The 15,685-nt window shown below is 43.8% G+C and overlaps 1 protein-coding gene across 1 annotated transcript in view; it reads right to left on the bottom strand.

Annotated features, from left to right (window-relative positions):
- The window catches only part of atp7a (ATPase copper transporting alpha), a 91,692-nt gene that overhangs the window by 37,840 nt on the left and 38,167 nt on the right, over positions 1-15,685 (bottom strand). The window contains exons 6-10 of the mRNA XM_070882740.1: positions 9,033-9,196; positions 7,920-8,081; positions 6,959-7,035; positions 4,796-5,018; positions 764-997 (exon numbers count right to left, since the gene is read on the bottom strand). Coding sequence (XP_070738841.1) covers positions 764-997; positions 4,796-5,018; positions 6,959-7,035; positions 7,920-8,081; positions 9,033-9,196 — 860 coding nt within the window. The remainder of the gene's footprint in view (positions 1-763; positions 998-4,795; positions 5,019-6,958; positions 7,036-7,919; positions 8,082-9,032; positions 9,197-15,685) is intronic.

Here is a 15,685-nt window from a genome sequence, read left to right as displayed (position 1 = left end):
ATTTTCAGAAAAATTAAAATACTGTAACTCAGAACACAAATTGTGAAATGAGAAAAGGATATTTGGACAATCAAACCCCCTTCTTCCACAGGCCACGCACAATTGATTACCAAAGACTCTGATCCGCCCATTTAATCTTCCGAGTGAAAGTTGTGATGTAAACATGTCTGATGCCCAAAGGTAAACTGAGAAATCGAGAAGATTCATTTACCCCGACTGTTTCAATCATAGCCTGCAGACCTTCACAGCCAAGTGCTTTCCATAAGCAGCATTCTCCCAAGGCACATTTGCAGGTGGTCAATCTGAGCCAGCTGTTGGGATGGATGTGGGCATGCCATAAAGCCACAAAACTCCCTTGATGGCCAAGGGGATTGCGGAACTATATGGACGAGAAGGTCCCACATTTGAGCAGAGTGGTCTGATCTCAGCCGTGGTACTGACACGAGCACTGAAATTGGTCTCAGTACCCGAGAGAAATAAACATTGGTCAGGAAGTCATCAGCAAACTTTGGTAACGGTGTGCATGTGGTTTTCGAGGAGAGGACAGCTTCAGGTTCAGCCATAACTTCACCCCATTCAAAGAGCTTGTCTATACTCATGGTCAAAGTTCACTTATCAATGCTAGTCACTTGGATGAGGTACTGGTGTTGACCCATACCCAAGCTGGAATCAACACCTTATAGGACAGAATGGAAGAAAATGGGCAAGGAATAAAAAAAATTGAAGTCATAGTATTAATCAAGTTTGTCTTTTCTTTCCTCACCTTAGCTATGTGCTCAAGCCACCGTCCCAAACCAATGAAGACAAACAACATCGGAGGTGTATCGAAGAAGGTTATAGGGTTCACTTTGGCCTGTTCCATCATAGCAATAGCCAGAACGACACAGGAGTACAAGAAAGCAATAGTTGTAGCTAGGACTATCAACACATCCATGTTGGCAGCTTTGTGTTTGAGTGCCTTGTATGCTTGGATATAGAAGTACCATCCACCTACAAACTGAAAGAACCACTGATTAAAAATGCACATCTTGACAATTTGAAAAGGCAAAATAACATTCTCAGCAATCACCTTGCAAAGCACCCATTTCATTAGCACCTCGGCCAATCAAAATCAGCTTAGAGCAAAAGTGTGGTAAATGTAAACAATAAAAGAATCAGTCACTATAGATGTCAAAATTCAGCATTGTGCAGCTGCACTTAAATATACCAAATGCCAAGACTGACACACTCAGCAGAAATGACTGAAAACTTGAGGGACTACTTATCAATAGCAAGAAACCATGGCTGCTTCAGACAGGTGCTGGGTTTTTTCAGAGAAAGTAATGGCTAGATCAGATTTAAGGAGCTGAATACCTCATCCAGTTTTGCCTTTTCCCATTTTGTAGATGGGAATGACAACTCTTTCATAGCTCCACAGCCTTCAGCCACTTGAAGAAGAGTGTTTGAAGACCAGGCCCTCAAATCTGCCACCAAGCTCATGGTTTACAGGGCTGTAGTAATACCCGCCCTCCTGGATGGCTCAGAGACATGGACCATGTAAAGTAGACACCTCAAGTTGCTGGAGAAATACCACCAACAATGTCTCCGCAAGATCCTGCAAATCCCCTGGGAGGACAGACACACCAACATTAGTATCCTCGACCAGGCCAACATCCCCAGCATTGAAGCACTGACCACACTTGATTAGCTCCGCTGGGCAGGCCACATTGTTTGCATGCCAGACAATAGACTCCCAACGCAAGCGCTCTACTCGGAACTCCTTCACGGCAAACGAGCCAAAGGTGGGCAGAAGAAACGTTACAAGGACACCCTCAGCCACCCTGATAAAGTGCAACATCCCCACTAACACCTGGGAGTTCCTGATCAAAGACCGTCTTAAGTGGAGGAAGTGCATCCAGGAGGGCGCTGAGCACCTCGAGTCTCATCGGCGAGAGCATGCAGAAATCAAGCGCAGGCAGTGGAAAGAGCGTGCGGCAAACCAGTCCCAAATACCCTTTCCCTCAACATCTATCTATCCCACCTGTGACAGGGACTGTGGTTCTCATATTGGACTGTTCAGCCACCTAACGAATCATTTTCAGAGTGGAAGAAAGTCTTCACGATTCCGAGGGACTGCTTATGACGACGATGATGAGGATGATGATGATGAGCTCCGCAGAACAAAGACACATTGCATTGATATAGCACCTTTCACAACTTCGGGACATCCCAAAGCGCTTTACAGCCATTAAGTACTTTTAAAGTGTTGTCACTGTTGTAATGTAGGAAACACGGCAGCCAATTTGCATACAGCAATGTGATAATGATCAGATAATCTGTTTTTAGGTTTTGGTTGCGATAAATGTTAACCAGGACACCAAGGAGAACTGCCCTGCTCTTTTTCAAAAGAGCACCATGATAGTTTGTATGTACACCTGAGAAAACAGATGGTGCCTCGATTTGACGTCTCATCCAAAGGCCAACACCTCCGACAGTGCAGCACTCCCTGGAGTGGCACTTCAACCGACAACCTTCTAACTCACAGGCAAGAATGCTACCACTAAGGCACGGCGGACACCACAACAGTATTGCTCATCCCCTCCCACTGTAACTGTTTTAAGGAATCCCAACTGCCTACTTCCAAAATTTGGTGTCAGTGGGTGGAAATGCACAGTTGCAGTCTGCACAGGCAGATCACTTTTAAAATGTGAATGTCGAAAGGAAACAATTCTCTATTCTCATTACGATTGATCATTTTTATTTGTAAAATCTTTTACAGGACTTCCTGATGGCTCAGTGGCAAGTGTAACTGACAAATTGAGGTTTAATCCTTATTCTGTGCAGAGTTAGATATTTCAAATGGGACAGTGGTAGGGAGTTTTACAACGGGCCTCAGCATCCCCGGACTGGGAAGAGCGGGGGCTTACGATTCAGTGACCCTGCTGGAAAGCATGTGTGTGGGGACAGGAGCAGGCTCAGGCTTTACAATCTTCTGGACTCAACATGGAGTTCAACAATTTAAGATCATAGCCATTTTTTCCCAGACAGCAGGTGCTGCTAAAGTTTATGCTGTTGCCACTTATAGCTCCGTTAGATCCCATCTTTTATTTCTTTGCTTGTCCCATTACCACCCCCTTTTGCCTTGCACCGTCATCCCTTTCGACATTTAATCACTCCTGCCTTCCACCCCTTCTCTTTTGTTCTTTCTTCACCTCCCTCCTTTCCCTGCCCCTGCAGAAGATAAAGGTTCGCGGAGTCAGAGGAAATGTATTAGCATGGATAGAGAATTGGCTGGCTAACAGGAAGCAGAGACTCGGGATAAATGGGTCCTTTTCGGGTTGGAAATCGGTGGTTAGTGGTGTGCCACAGGGATCGGTGCTGGGACCACAACTGTTTACAATATACATAGATGACCTGGAAGAGGGGACATTGTGTAGTGTAACAAAATTTGCAGATGACACAAGATTAGTGGGAAAGCGGGTTGTGTAGAGGATAGAGGTTGCAAAGAGATTTGGATAGGTTAAGCGAATGGGCTAAGGTTTGGCAGATGGAATACAATGTCGGAAAATGTGAGGTCATCCACCTTGGGGAAAAAAAAAACAGTAAAAAGGAACATTATTTGAATGGGGAGAAATTACAACATGCTGCGGTGCTGAGGGACCTGGGGGGTCCTTGTGCATGAATCCCAAAAGGTTAGTTTGCAGGTACAGCAGGTAATCAGGAAGGCGAATGGAATGTTGGCCTTCATTGAGAGAGGGATGGAGTACAAAAGCAGGGAGGTCCTGCTGCAACTTTGTAGGGCATTGGTGAGGCCGTACCTGGAGTACTGCGTGCAGTTTTAGTCACCTTTCTTAAGGATATACTAGCTTTGGAGGGGGTACAGAGACAATTCACTCGGCTTATTCCGGAGATGAGGGGGTTACCTTATGATGATAGATTGAGTAGACTGGGTCTTTACTCGTTGGAGTTCAGAAGGATGAGGGGTGATCTTATAGAAACATTTAAAATAATGGAAGGGATAGACAAGATAGAGGCAGAGAGGTTGTTTCCACTGGTCTGGGAGACTAGAACTAGGGGGCACAGCCTCAAAATACAGGGGAGCCAATTTAAAACCCAGTTGAGAAGGAATTTCTTCTCCCAGAGGGTTGTGAATCTATGGAATTCTCTGTCCAAGGAAGCAGTTGAAGCTAGCTCATTGAATGTATTCAAATCACAGATAGATAGATTTTTAACCAACAAGGGAATTAAGGGTTACGGGGAGCGGGTGGGTAAGTGGAGCTGAGTCCACGGCCAGATCAGCCATGATCTTGTTGAATGGCGGAGCAGGCTCGAGGGGCTAAATGGCCTACTCCTGTTCCTAATTCTTATGTTCTTATGTTCTCTGTACATCTCTTAACAGTTACATCTCTTAACTTTTTCCAGTTCTGACAAAACGTCATCAAACTGAAAAGTTAACTTGGTTTCTCTCTACGGATGCTGCCAGACTTGCAGAGTATTTTCAGCATTTTCGCTCTTTATTTCAGGCTGGTCTGTGATATGTTGGTTTAACAGCCTGTCCATGCTCAGTGTCCAGGCTTACACATGAAGAATGACTACTGGAGAATGGAACGACACATCAGCAAGGAATCAACAACTTCAGAACAAGGAGAGGAAAAAAACTTTTATAAATATCTGTATTTTAATTAGCCAACTGCTAATGGTCGAATCACAAATCCACAACAGCACTTAAGGCTTATGGCCCCTTTATGTATTCTTGTATCCAGATACAGAAGAAAGATTATGTTCAGCACATCCGTGTCAATACAACGGTACGTACCTGAACTGGAACACAGAGTATGAAGGACAGCAAATTCATAATGGACAGCCCAGGAAGGAGCTGGCGCTCCAGAAACATTGAGGCGTGATACTTTTCAAGCTCATTAGTAGATGTGCCATTCTGATGGTTCCTGTAGAATGCATGATCTGCAACTATCATGTAAATCATCATGATCATCACAGGAATGCAAAAAAATAGACTGACCAGGAAGGATCTCCTCCAGCTGAGAACAAATCACAATAAAATCCCTTTAATCGCTAGCAAATCTTAACAGGTTAAAATATATGTAGTCTTTAAAAAAAGATTAAGTGTTGAATTGGGTGACACTGTCCTTTCAACTTTGTAACGAGGTCACAATAGCTTTCAACAACAACTTGTATTTATATAGCACCTTTAATGTAGTAAAACATCCCAAGGCGCTTCACAGGAGTGTTATAAAACAAAACAAATAAATTTGCCACCAAGCCACAGAAGAAATTATAGCAGATGACCAAGGTTTTAAAGAGCATTTTAAAGGAGGAAAGAGAGGTGGCGAGGCAGAGGGGTTTAGGGAGAGAGAGTTCCAGAGCTTGGAGCCTAGGTAGCTGAAGGCACAGTTACCGATGGTTGAGCAGTTATAATCAGGGATGCTCAAGATGGCAGAATGTGAGGAGCGCAGACACCTCGGGGGGTGGGGGGTTGTGAGGCTGAAGGAGATGAGAGTGTTAGGGAGGGGCAAGGCCATGGAGGGATTTGTAAACAAGGATGATGTTATGTATTTAACCCCTTGTAACCTGCATGACACCTGACCACTTGCGATTGTTCAGACAGTTTCTCTCGCAATAAAAACAGAAAATGCTGGAAATACTCAGCATGTCAGGCAGCATCCGCAGAGAGAGAAACAGAGTTAATGTTTCAGATCGATGATCCTTCATCAGAACTGGCTAAGATTGGTATGATCGCAAACCATGCTCTTCTGACAAAGGGTGTTCGGCCTGAAACGTTAAATCTGTTTCTCTCTCCACAGATGCTGCCTGACCTGCTGAGTATTTCCAGCACTCTATTTTTAGTTCAGATTTCCAGCATCCACGTATTTCACATTTGTATTTGTTTCTCTCGCAAGTTTAACAGCCATCATCTCTTTCGTTTGATGGCTACACCTTTAACCTTTTTACACACATTGACATTATGACCTCAAACAGAACTCCCACATCTGCATTAGTAACTATCTGCTGGGATGTGCTTGAAAAAAACTCAGTTTTCCTCCTTCACAAAAAGCAATTCTTAAGTCTCGATGAATCTTCATTCCTAGTCAAATGTTGAACATAACAATAACATTCTTCACTCGAGATGGAAAACTATAGATAGGAAGAGAGACTGGAGATTGTCGGCACGGGCTCGACAGACTTCTTCCGTGCTGTAACCATTGTAGGATAGCTCTCGGAGCAGAGAAAGCCAAGGGGAGATTTAGAAAAGGTTTTTAAAATTATAAAGTTTTAAGAAATTGATTAGGGAAAGTCTATTTTCTCTTGTTAGGAAAACAACAAGAGGGAATCAATGACTGGGGGAAACAATTTAAAGCCATCAAGCGTGAGTGAAAGGTTAGAGGAAATTTCTTTACACAGTGGGTTGTAGGAACATCGACTGCTTTGTCACAGTAATTGAGGTGGAAACGATTGCATTTTTCAAAGGAAAATTAGATAAATATTTGAAACAAAGGAAGATAAATGGCAATGGAAAGATATGGAGGCAACAGGATTAGTTTCAGATTACACAAGAGCTGGCACAAATGCAATGAGCTGAATGGCTTCCTTTTGTGCTGAAAACGATGGATGAATGAAATGGTACTGGTAGACAATGGAGCAGATCCAACAATTACACCATTTAGAAGCTATAAGATTCCTTGAATCATCCAGTAAAATAAAAATGTATATGGCTTGGAGTCTAATCATTGTACACAAGTGGGAGTTGCCTCCCATTACTGTCCACCATGACACAATGCGATCTATAACAAAAAGTGACCAGAAAAGAAGGTAGGAAATTTGTATACAAGGCTTCAGTGTGTAGGAGCGTGTCGTAAACGCCATTATCCAATATGTTACTTATTCACTCTTTCAAAATCAATTTTAACATTTACAAATCATGTTTGATTATTTGGAAGTTAACTTCAAACATGAAACTTACCGTCCAATTTCTTCTCTGTGATCCAGGTGGCTAGCAGAGCGATCTTTTTTGACTAAGGAAGCCTCAAAGCCTAGATCCTAAACAAACAAATTAAGATTCAGGACTCTTACAGAATGCTATTTGTTCCTTTCACCATCTTGACAAAATCATTCAACTGCTTTTACACAGTGGGTTAGGCTTAACTGGGTAAAGAATTTGAATTCATTCATATTATTCATGTGTGTGTCACCGGCAAGGCCAGCATTTATTGCCAATCCTGGTGAAGTCTCCTTCTTGAACCTCTGCAGTCCATGTAATGAAGGCACTGGAGTGAAGTGCTGTTAAGTAGGTAGTTCCAGGATCTTGGTCCAGCGACGATGAAGGAACAGTGATATATATCCAATTTAGGATGGTGTGAGACTTGGAGGTGATGCACCTGCTGCCCTGCACTTGTAGGTGGTGGAGTTCAAGGGTTTGGGCGGTGCTGTCGAAGAAGCCTTGGTGAGTTGCTGCAGTGCATCTTGTATAGAAGACACTGCAGCCACGGTCCGCTGGTGGTAGAAGGTGTGGACGTTTAAGGTGTCCACAATGTAACACAGAATACACACCAAATATTTGTTGATTTGATGCTCATCACGCATCATGTACTTAAGCCAGTTGTGTCTGCGCCATATGCAGTCAAGTTAAATACAATCACCATTACCCAGTCCTCAGGCAACTCCAGAGGTGGATAGAACTTTCCAAGTAGGAAGCAGGAATCGACATTGAGTGTTAACGGACTCACAGCTCACCATGCCTAAACAATGGGAGGCACTGGTAACCAAAGCAAGTTGGCACACAATTTGGAACTTTCCAATCCATGACACGGCATGTTCAAGCATTACCACGTTACATTACGAAACATTGCTATAATATATTTATAAAGCACCTACAAATTGTCATAGTTTAACACACAAAATATTTAAAAAAAATTAAAACTCACCTCAATGCATTTGATGACATCACGAGGTCCAATGCACTCTGGATCAAATTTGATGTGTGCTTTATTGGTCGCAAGAGCTACTGATGTATACAATATACCTTTGGTTTTCATGAGTGTTGATTCAATATTATGAACACATGAGGCACAAGTCATCCCTTGCACCTAAGTTAAAATTAAAGAAATACGTGACTAAACACCACTTGTTAACCATTTAGCTGTGAAAGTTAAAGTACGTTTTCTTCATAACTCACACATGCCATTCTAGATGTATGGGCATGGTAGCATAGTTATGGGTATGGGCTATGTTACTGGACGAGTAATCCAGAGGTCTGGACTAATGACACAGAGACAAGTTCAAATCCCACCATGATAGTTGGGGAATTTAAATTCAGTTGATTAAATAAATCTGGAATAAAAAGCTAGTACAGCATCAGTAATGGTGACCCATGAAACTATCGCATTGTTGTAAAAACCCAACTAGTTCACTAATGTCCTTTAGGGAGGGAAATCTGCCGTCCTTACCTGGTCTGGCATATGTGTGACTCCAGACCCACAGCAATGTGGTCGACTCTTAACTAACCTCTGAAGTGGTCACTGTTATACAAAACCGTTACAAAGAAGGCCCCACATGGACGCAGCGGTTCAAGGCGGCTCACCACCACCTTCTCAAGGGTAACTGGGGATGGGCAATAAATGCTGGCTTTGCCAGTGACACCCACATCCCATGAACGAATTTTTAAAAGATAACATCACTGGACCACTGTCAGTAACCCACCGTAATCATTTACTACAAGAGTTATCTTGCTCCATCGGGGAAGGTGGTGGAAAGTGACCTTGCCTCTGCTGGTAGACACAGAAAAGTACAACAATTCATATCTGATTTCTCCAGAACATTTGGCCCATTGATCGCCTGCAAGTTCAATTACTCAAGTGAGGCATAACATAATGGCTCCCTTAACCCTAATGTTTTACCAGGGACTCTGGCCATAAAAAGTATTTCTAAACATCTAACAGGTCAGGGTTGGCAGTAGCCATGTATCTCACTGTGGAATCTTTGGGTGGTTGGGATTCCTTCACTTGATACTGTGAACAATATTTGAATGGAATACTCACAACAAGTTCCAAGTGACCATCTATTCCATCGTGGTCCTCCAGCACAGAGGCGCCAAACCCCAGCTCCTTTATCAACTCAGCAATGTCTGGGGGCTTTATGATAGCTGGGTTATACCTCACTTCTGCTTTTCCAGCCATTAGGGCAACCAGCACAGAATATATACCTGGGCACATACAAAAGTACAAAATGCTGCATTGTGAATCCTACTTTTAACACTCAAAACATTTAAAAATGTGTGCTACCATAAATACCCACATACTGCTAACATTTTGTAGTTGCTGAGCGAGTTAAAAGCAAGAGCTTCTGAGTAAGAAGAGGTCAAGAAATAGTACTTTCGTTCGGTTATTTCATGCCTGAACTCTGACTGACGAATCTTGGCTTAAAATGTATTTTATGCATTTAGGAAAAACAATTTGAAGTGGGAATGTGTGAAAATATTAGTGTGAATTTTAAGCCAGGAACAAAGTTCCAGACACAGATATTTTAACATTAAAATTAGTGATGGCAGGAATTATACCTCCTAGCTTCTTATTTGAAGAAAGTTTCTGACCTGATCTTTCTACACCATGGCCAGATTTGCTTTTGTCTTTGTGATTAACCTCGGCAAAAACAGAGAGCCCGGAATCCCAAGTCTCTGCTGATCTCAGTTAAAGTAACAGTAGGAGCTTTGCACTAGACCTCAGCACAAGTAGATAAGTGATGGAAATCTCCTTAAAACACATACAGGTTCTTTTCCACCCACTCGTAGGAACTCGAAGGCCATTTAGCCCCTCGCACCTGTTCCACCATTCATCATCGGCGGTCCCTCTTATCAAGGATGACTTGCTTCCACGCCCAAAAGGGATGAGTTCACAGGTGTTTCAATAAAGGACCCAATATTCCAGGTCCCAAACTATATGTTGAAGGGAGGAAGATGCCTGTGCTGGATTTTTAAAAAAATAAAACGTGTGGTGGCCGTTGCACACCAGCCACCACACTGACTTGACAGAGCTTGGTCTTGATCCAGTGGCATGGGTTAACCGACGACTGGAGACCAGCTCTGCTGCACGGACCTAGTGCACACACATATCGCAGTGTGGGCTGGCCCGTGCTGCCCCTGGGCCCTCGCCTCTCCTGGGCCCCGAACTCACACCTCTCCTGGGCCCTGATCACATCCCTCTACGAACTCTCGCTGCTCCTGCACCCCGACCTCGAGACTCCTGCTGTACCTGCCCGCACTGCAATCAGCAATCGCCCTCCTGCAGCAGCACACACTGCTCCCTCTAATGGCCCCGGCCTGCTGATGGTCTTGCAGGCCGGGACCGCGCTGATTTCCGGGGCATTAGAGGCAGCAGCGTGCAACAGCCCGGTCCTGGCCTGCAAGACCTTCCACCATTCACTGAGATAATGACTCCCTGTGCAAATTTCCCCAGGGACTTAGATCTTCTATGCAAGAGGGAACAGGCAACTTCTTGCCAGGCACTTGCCACTATCATTCTTGAAATCATCCAAGAAATGCATGAGCCTCTCCATCCAATTTCCCCAGCAAAGATCAGGGAATGTTGCAGCAGAGCTAGGATCAGCAGTTCAACAGGGGAGGGGAATTAAAGTTGTGTTGGATCATCCCTGTTGTGTTGGATCACACAATGGAGCATCCCTGTGCCATGACCAGCATTTTGATAGTAAGACTCTGAACTCAGTGCAGTAACACTGTTCCTTCCCCCTCACAAATTTTCTCCTCTTCCGTGCTGAAGGCACCACCTTGCTGGGGTACGGTTTTACAGGCAACAGTCGCTCTCTGGTACCTCTCTCAAATGGTTGTTATTCATATGTGAGCTTCAATAGCGACTGCCAGCAGGGTATTTGACCACAATAAAGTATTATAGCCAAGCCTACTGTCATTCTTACCTAACCTTCAGACACACTCACATCAAATCAGAGTTGTTTGCTAGCAATCAGAGTAGGAACCTTGATTGATTTTGTTTCCTTCATCCTGTTGGACTGAGGCCAACAGCAGTGGTCCTTCCCCAGTGGAAATCAGTTATCCCAGCAGAGGATTGGGATCAGATCTGGTCTGTATGTCCTCAGCTACACATTGGATGAACTCATCCATCATTGGAGTGAGTCATTATTTTTAAATGAAAACAAGTAGAACTCCAGAATGTTAATCAAAGACAAAAAAACAATGGAATACCTGAATAAATCCTCGTCAACCACAGCCCGATAAAGATAAATAAGTGTTTTTTAAAAATTTGTTCTCGGGATATGAGCATCGATCACATTTATTATCCATCCCTAGTTGCCTTGGATACAACAAGAAAGGCTTGCCACTTCAGGTAGCAGTTAAAAATCAACTACAGGAGCAGAGTCACATATAGGCCGGGTAATTATGGCAGCTTTCATTGTGCAAAAACAGGTCCATTCCCCCAAAGGTCTTTAACCTCTCTGCAGTCTTTGGCACTTTTTAAAAATTTCAATTTTGAGATTGGCAAGGCTGACATTTATTGCCCAGCCCACAGTAATATATATATAAATAAATAAATCTGTGCATAAAATGCTGTAGTTACACAAATGTGTGTTGCTCACTCTACAAGGTTCGAGAAATAAATCAGTGAGCCTCAATTATCATAATTAAAATAGATGAGCATGAGAAAAATACAATTATGCAATTGTATACATATATACTCGTATAGATTTTATCAAATATAAATAGCATGGGTGAAAACGGGATGATGGGTTGACTATAGACTATGGGGAGGGGGGAGAGAGAAGAGAGATATCATATATATTCCTTGGTCTGTTGTGTGCGACAATGCAGGCTGGGAACGAGGCTGTCTCACAAGAAAAATAAAAATGAGATGTAGAAGGTTGGAGCAGTGGGGACAGGCTGATGCGGAGGCCAGGGGTTGGATTTTATGAACCTCGATGGGTCCATAGCAGGTGACGTCAGTGGCAGGTCCTGGCCTCGCTGCTGGCTCCAGCCTGCCATCTGAAATGATTTTCCCCTCATGCGGCTTGTTAAACCCGCCCAGCGTGTTTGCCAGCCAATTGAAGAAAGTGGGTCTGATGATGTCATTTTTGATGGCGCGTCATCAGCCGGTTTCCTTAAAGGGACCATGCGCAAATTTATTTTGATATTTGTGCTCAGTGTTCTACAGCATTGAGGTGCTGCAAACACAGACAAGCACTGCACAAAAATGCACGGTTGCACCCAGGCTCTCCCATGACTTCCTCCATATGCCTATGGAGGTAGTCACAGGACACAATGAGGCTCTTTTCCCCGAGAGGAGACCTCCCCAGGAGATCAATAGTCTGGTTGCACATTGCACAGAAAGACACAAGTTGGGATGTCGTCAGGAGGATGGGGCTGCAGTGGCGCAAACCTTTCAATGATCTCAGTAGATCACGAAACGTTACTGCAAAGCCACACTCATCACATCCCCATCACTCTGCCTTCCCTACCCTACTCCTGCACATCCTTACTCAACAACTTACCTTAGAAACTGGGATGGTGCCAGAGAACTGGAGAATTGCAAATGTTACAGCCTTGTTCAAAAAAAAGGGTATATAAAAAAAAAGAGCAACTATAGGCCGATCAGTTTAACCTCGGTACTGGGGAAGCTTTTAGAAATAATAATCAGGGGCAAAATTAATAGTCGCTTGGACAAGTGTGGATTAATTATGAAAAGCCAGCACAAATTTGTTAAAGGCAAATCGTATTTAACCAATTTGATCAAGTTTTTTGCTGAGGTAAGAGAGGGTGATACATAAGAACATAAGAATTAAGAACAGAAGTAGGCCATCGAGCCCGCTCCGCCATTCAACAAGATCATGGCTGATCTGGCCGTGGAGACCCAGTCTACTCAATCTATCATCATCATAAGGTAACCCCCTCATCTCCGGAATCAGCCTAATGAATCGTCTCTGTACCCCCTCCAAAGCTAGTATATCCTTCCTTAAGTAAGGTGACCAAAACTGCACGCAGTACTCTAGGTGCGGCCTCACCAATACCCTGTACAGTTGCAGAAGGACCTCCCTGCTTTTATACTCCATCCCTCTTGCAATGAAGGCCAACATTCCATTCGCCTTCCTGATTACCTGCTGCACCTGCAAACTAACTTTTTGGGATTCATGCACAAGGACCCCCACGTCCCTCTGCACCACAGCATGTTGTAATTTCTCCCCATTCAAATAGTATTCCCTTTTACTGCTTTTTTTTCCAAGGTGGATGACCTCACATTTTCCAACATTGTATTCCATCTGCCAAACCTTAGCCCATTCGCTTAACCTATCTGAATCTCTTTGCAGCCTCTGTGTCCTCCCCACAACCCGCTTTCCCACTAATCTTTGTGTCATCTGCAAATTTTGTTACACTACACTCTGTCCCCTCTTCCAGGTCATCTATGTATATTGTAAACAGTTGTGGTCCCAGCACCGATCCCTGTGGCACAGCACTAACCACCGATTTCCAACCCGAAAAGGACCCATTTATGCCGACTCTCTGCTTTCTGTTAGCCAGCCAATTCTCGATCCATGCAAATACATTTCCTCCGAGGGCAATGCGGTTAACGTGGTGTACATGGATTTCCAAATGGCGTTCGACAAAGTGCCACATAACAGGCTAGCCAGCAAAGTTGAAGCCCATGGAATAAAAGGGACAGTGGCAGCATGAATACGAAATTGGCTAAGCGACAGGAAACAGAGTAGTGGTGAACAGTTATTTTTCAGACTGGAGGAAAGTATACAGTGGTGTTCCCCAGGGGTCGGTACCTGTACTCTGACCTCTGCTTTGTTCGATATATATTAATGACTTGGATATGGGTGTACAGGGCACAATTTCAAAATTTGCAGATGACACAAAACTTGGAAGCATAGTGAACAGTGAGGAGGATAGTGATAGACTTCAAGAGGACAGACAGGCTGGTGGAATGGGCAGACACGTGGCTGATGAAATTTAACATAAAAAAGTGCGAAGTGATAGCAAAATGAGAGAGGAAATATAAACTAAAGGGTACAATCCTAAAGGGGATGCATGAACAGAGAGACCTGGGTCTTTATGAGCACAAATCGTTGAAGGTGGCAGGGCAGGTTGAGAAAACGGTTAAAAAAAAGCTTACGGGATCCTGGGCTTCATAAATAGAGACAGAGTACAAAAGCCTGGAAATTATGATGAACCTGTATAAAACACTGGTTCGGCCTCAACTGGAGTAGTGTGTCCAATTCTGGGCACCAGACTTTAGGAAGGATGTGAAGGCCTTAGAGAGGGTGCAGCAAAGATTTACGAGAATGATTGGGGGCAATATATTAGCATGGATAGAGGATTGGCTAACTAACAGAAAACAAAGTCAGGATAAATGGTTCATTCTCTGGATGGCAACCAGTAACTAGTGGGGTGCCGCAGGGATCAGTGCTGGGACCCCAACTATTTACAATCTATATTAACGACTTGGAAGAAGGGACTGAGTGTAACGTAGCCAAGTTTGCTGATGATACAAAGATGGGAGGAAAAGCAATGTGCGAGGAGGATACAAAAAATTTGGAAAAGGACAGACAGTTAAGTGAGTGGGCAAAAATTTGGCAGATGGAGTATAATGTTGGAAAGTGCGAGGTCATGCACTTTGGCAGAAAAAGTCAAAAAGCAAGTTATCATTTAAATGGAGAAAGTTTGCAAAGTGCTGCAGTACAGCGGGACCTGGGGGTACTTGTGCATGAAATACAAAAGGATAGTATACAGGTACAGCAAGTGATCAGGAAGGCCAATGGTATCTTGGCCTTTATTGCAAAGGGGATGGAGTATAAAAGCAGGGAAGTCTTGCTACAGCTATACAAGGTATTGGTGAGGCCACACCTGGAATACTGCGTACAGTTTTGGTTTCCATATTTACGAAAGGATATACTTGCTTTGGAGGCAGTTCAGAGAAGGTTCACTAGGTTGATTCTGGGGATGAGGGGGTTGACTTATGAGGAAAGGTTGAGTAGGTTGGGCCTCTACTCATTGGAATTCAGAAGAATGAGAGGTGATCTTATCGAAACGTATAAGATTATGAGGAGGCTTGACAAGGTGGATGCAGAGAGGATGTTTCCACTGATGGGGGGGAACTAGAGGGCATGATCTTAGAATAAGGGGTCGCCCATTTAAACCAGAGATGAGGAAACATTTCTTCTCTGAGGGTTGTATATCTGTGGAATTCGCTGCCTCAGAGAGCTGTGGAAGCTGGGACATCGAATAAATTTAAGACAGAAATAGACAGTTTCTTAAACGATAAGGGGATAAGGGGTTACGGGGAATGGGCAGGGAAGCAGAGCGGAGTCCATGATCAGATCAGCCATGATCTTATTGAATGGCGGAGCAGGCTTGAGGGGTTGTATGGCCTACTCCTGGTCCTATTTCATATGTTCTTATGAGGTACATCACAGTTACGTGGGTAGACTGGAGAAGCTGGGGTTGTTCTCCTTAGAGCAGAGAAGATGAGGAGATTTGATAGAGGGGTTCAAAATCATGAGGGGTCTAGATAGAGTAGAAAGAGAGAAACTGTTCTCATTGGCAGAAGGGTCAAGATCCAGGAGGACACAGATTTAAGGTGATTGGCCAAAGGAACCAAAGGAGATTCAAAAAACAACAGCGAATGGTTAGGATCTGGAATGCACTGCCTGAAAGGATGGTGGATGCAGA

The sequence above is a fragment of the Pristiophorus japonicus genome, chromosome 6 (assembly GCF_044704955.1).
Source record: "Pristiophorus japonicus isolate sPriJap1 chromosome 6, sPriJap1.hap1, whole genome shotgun sequence".
NCBI lineage: Eukaryota > Metazoa > Chordata > Chondrichthyes > Pristiophoridae > Pristiophorus > Pristiophorus japonicus.
Note: the sequence above shows the minus strand (reverse complement) of the source record. Positions and strands in the feature narration are given on the sequence as shown.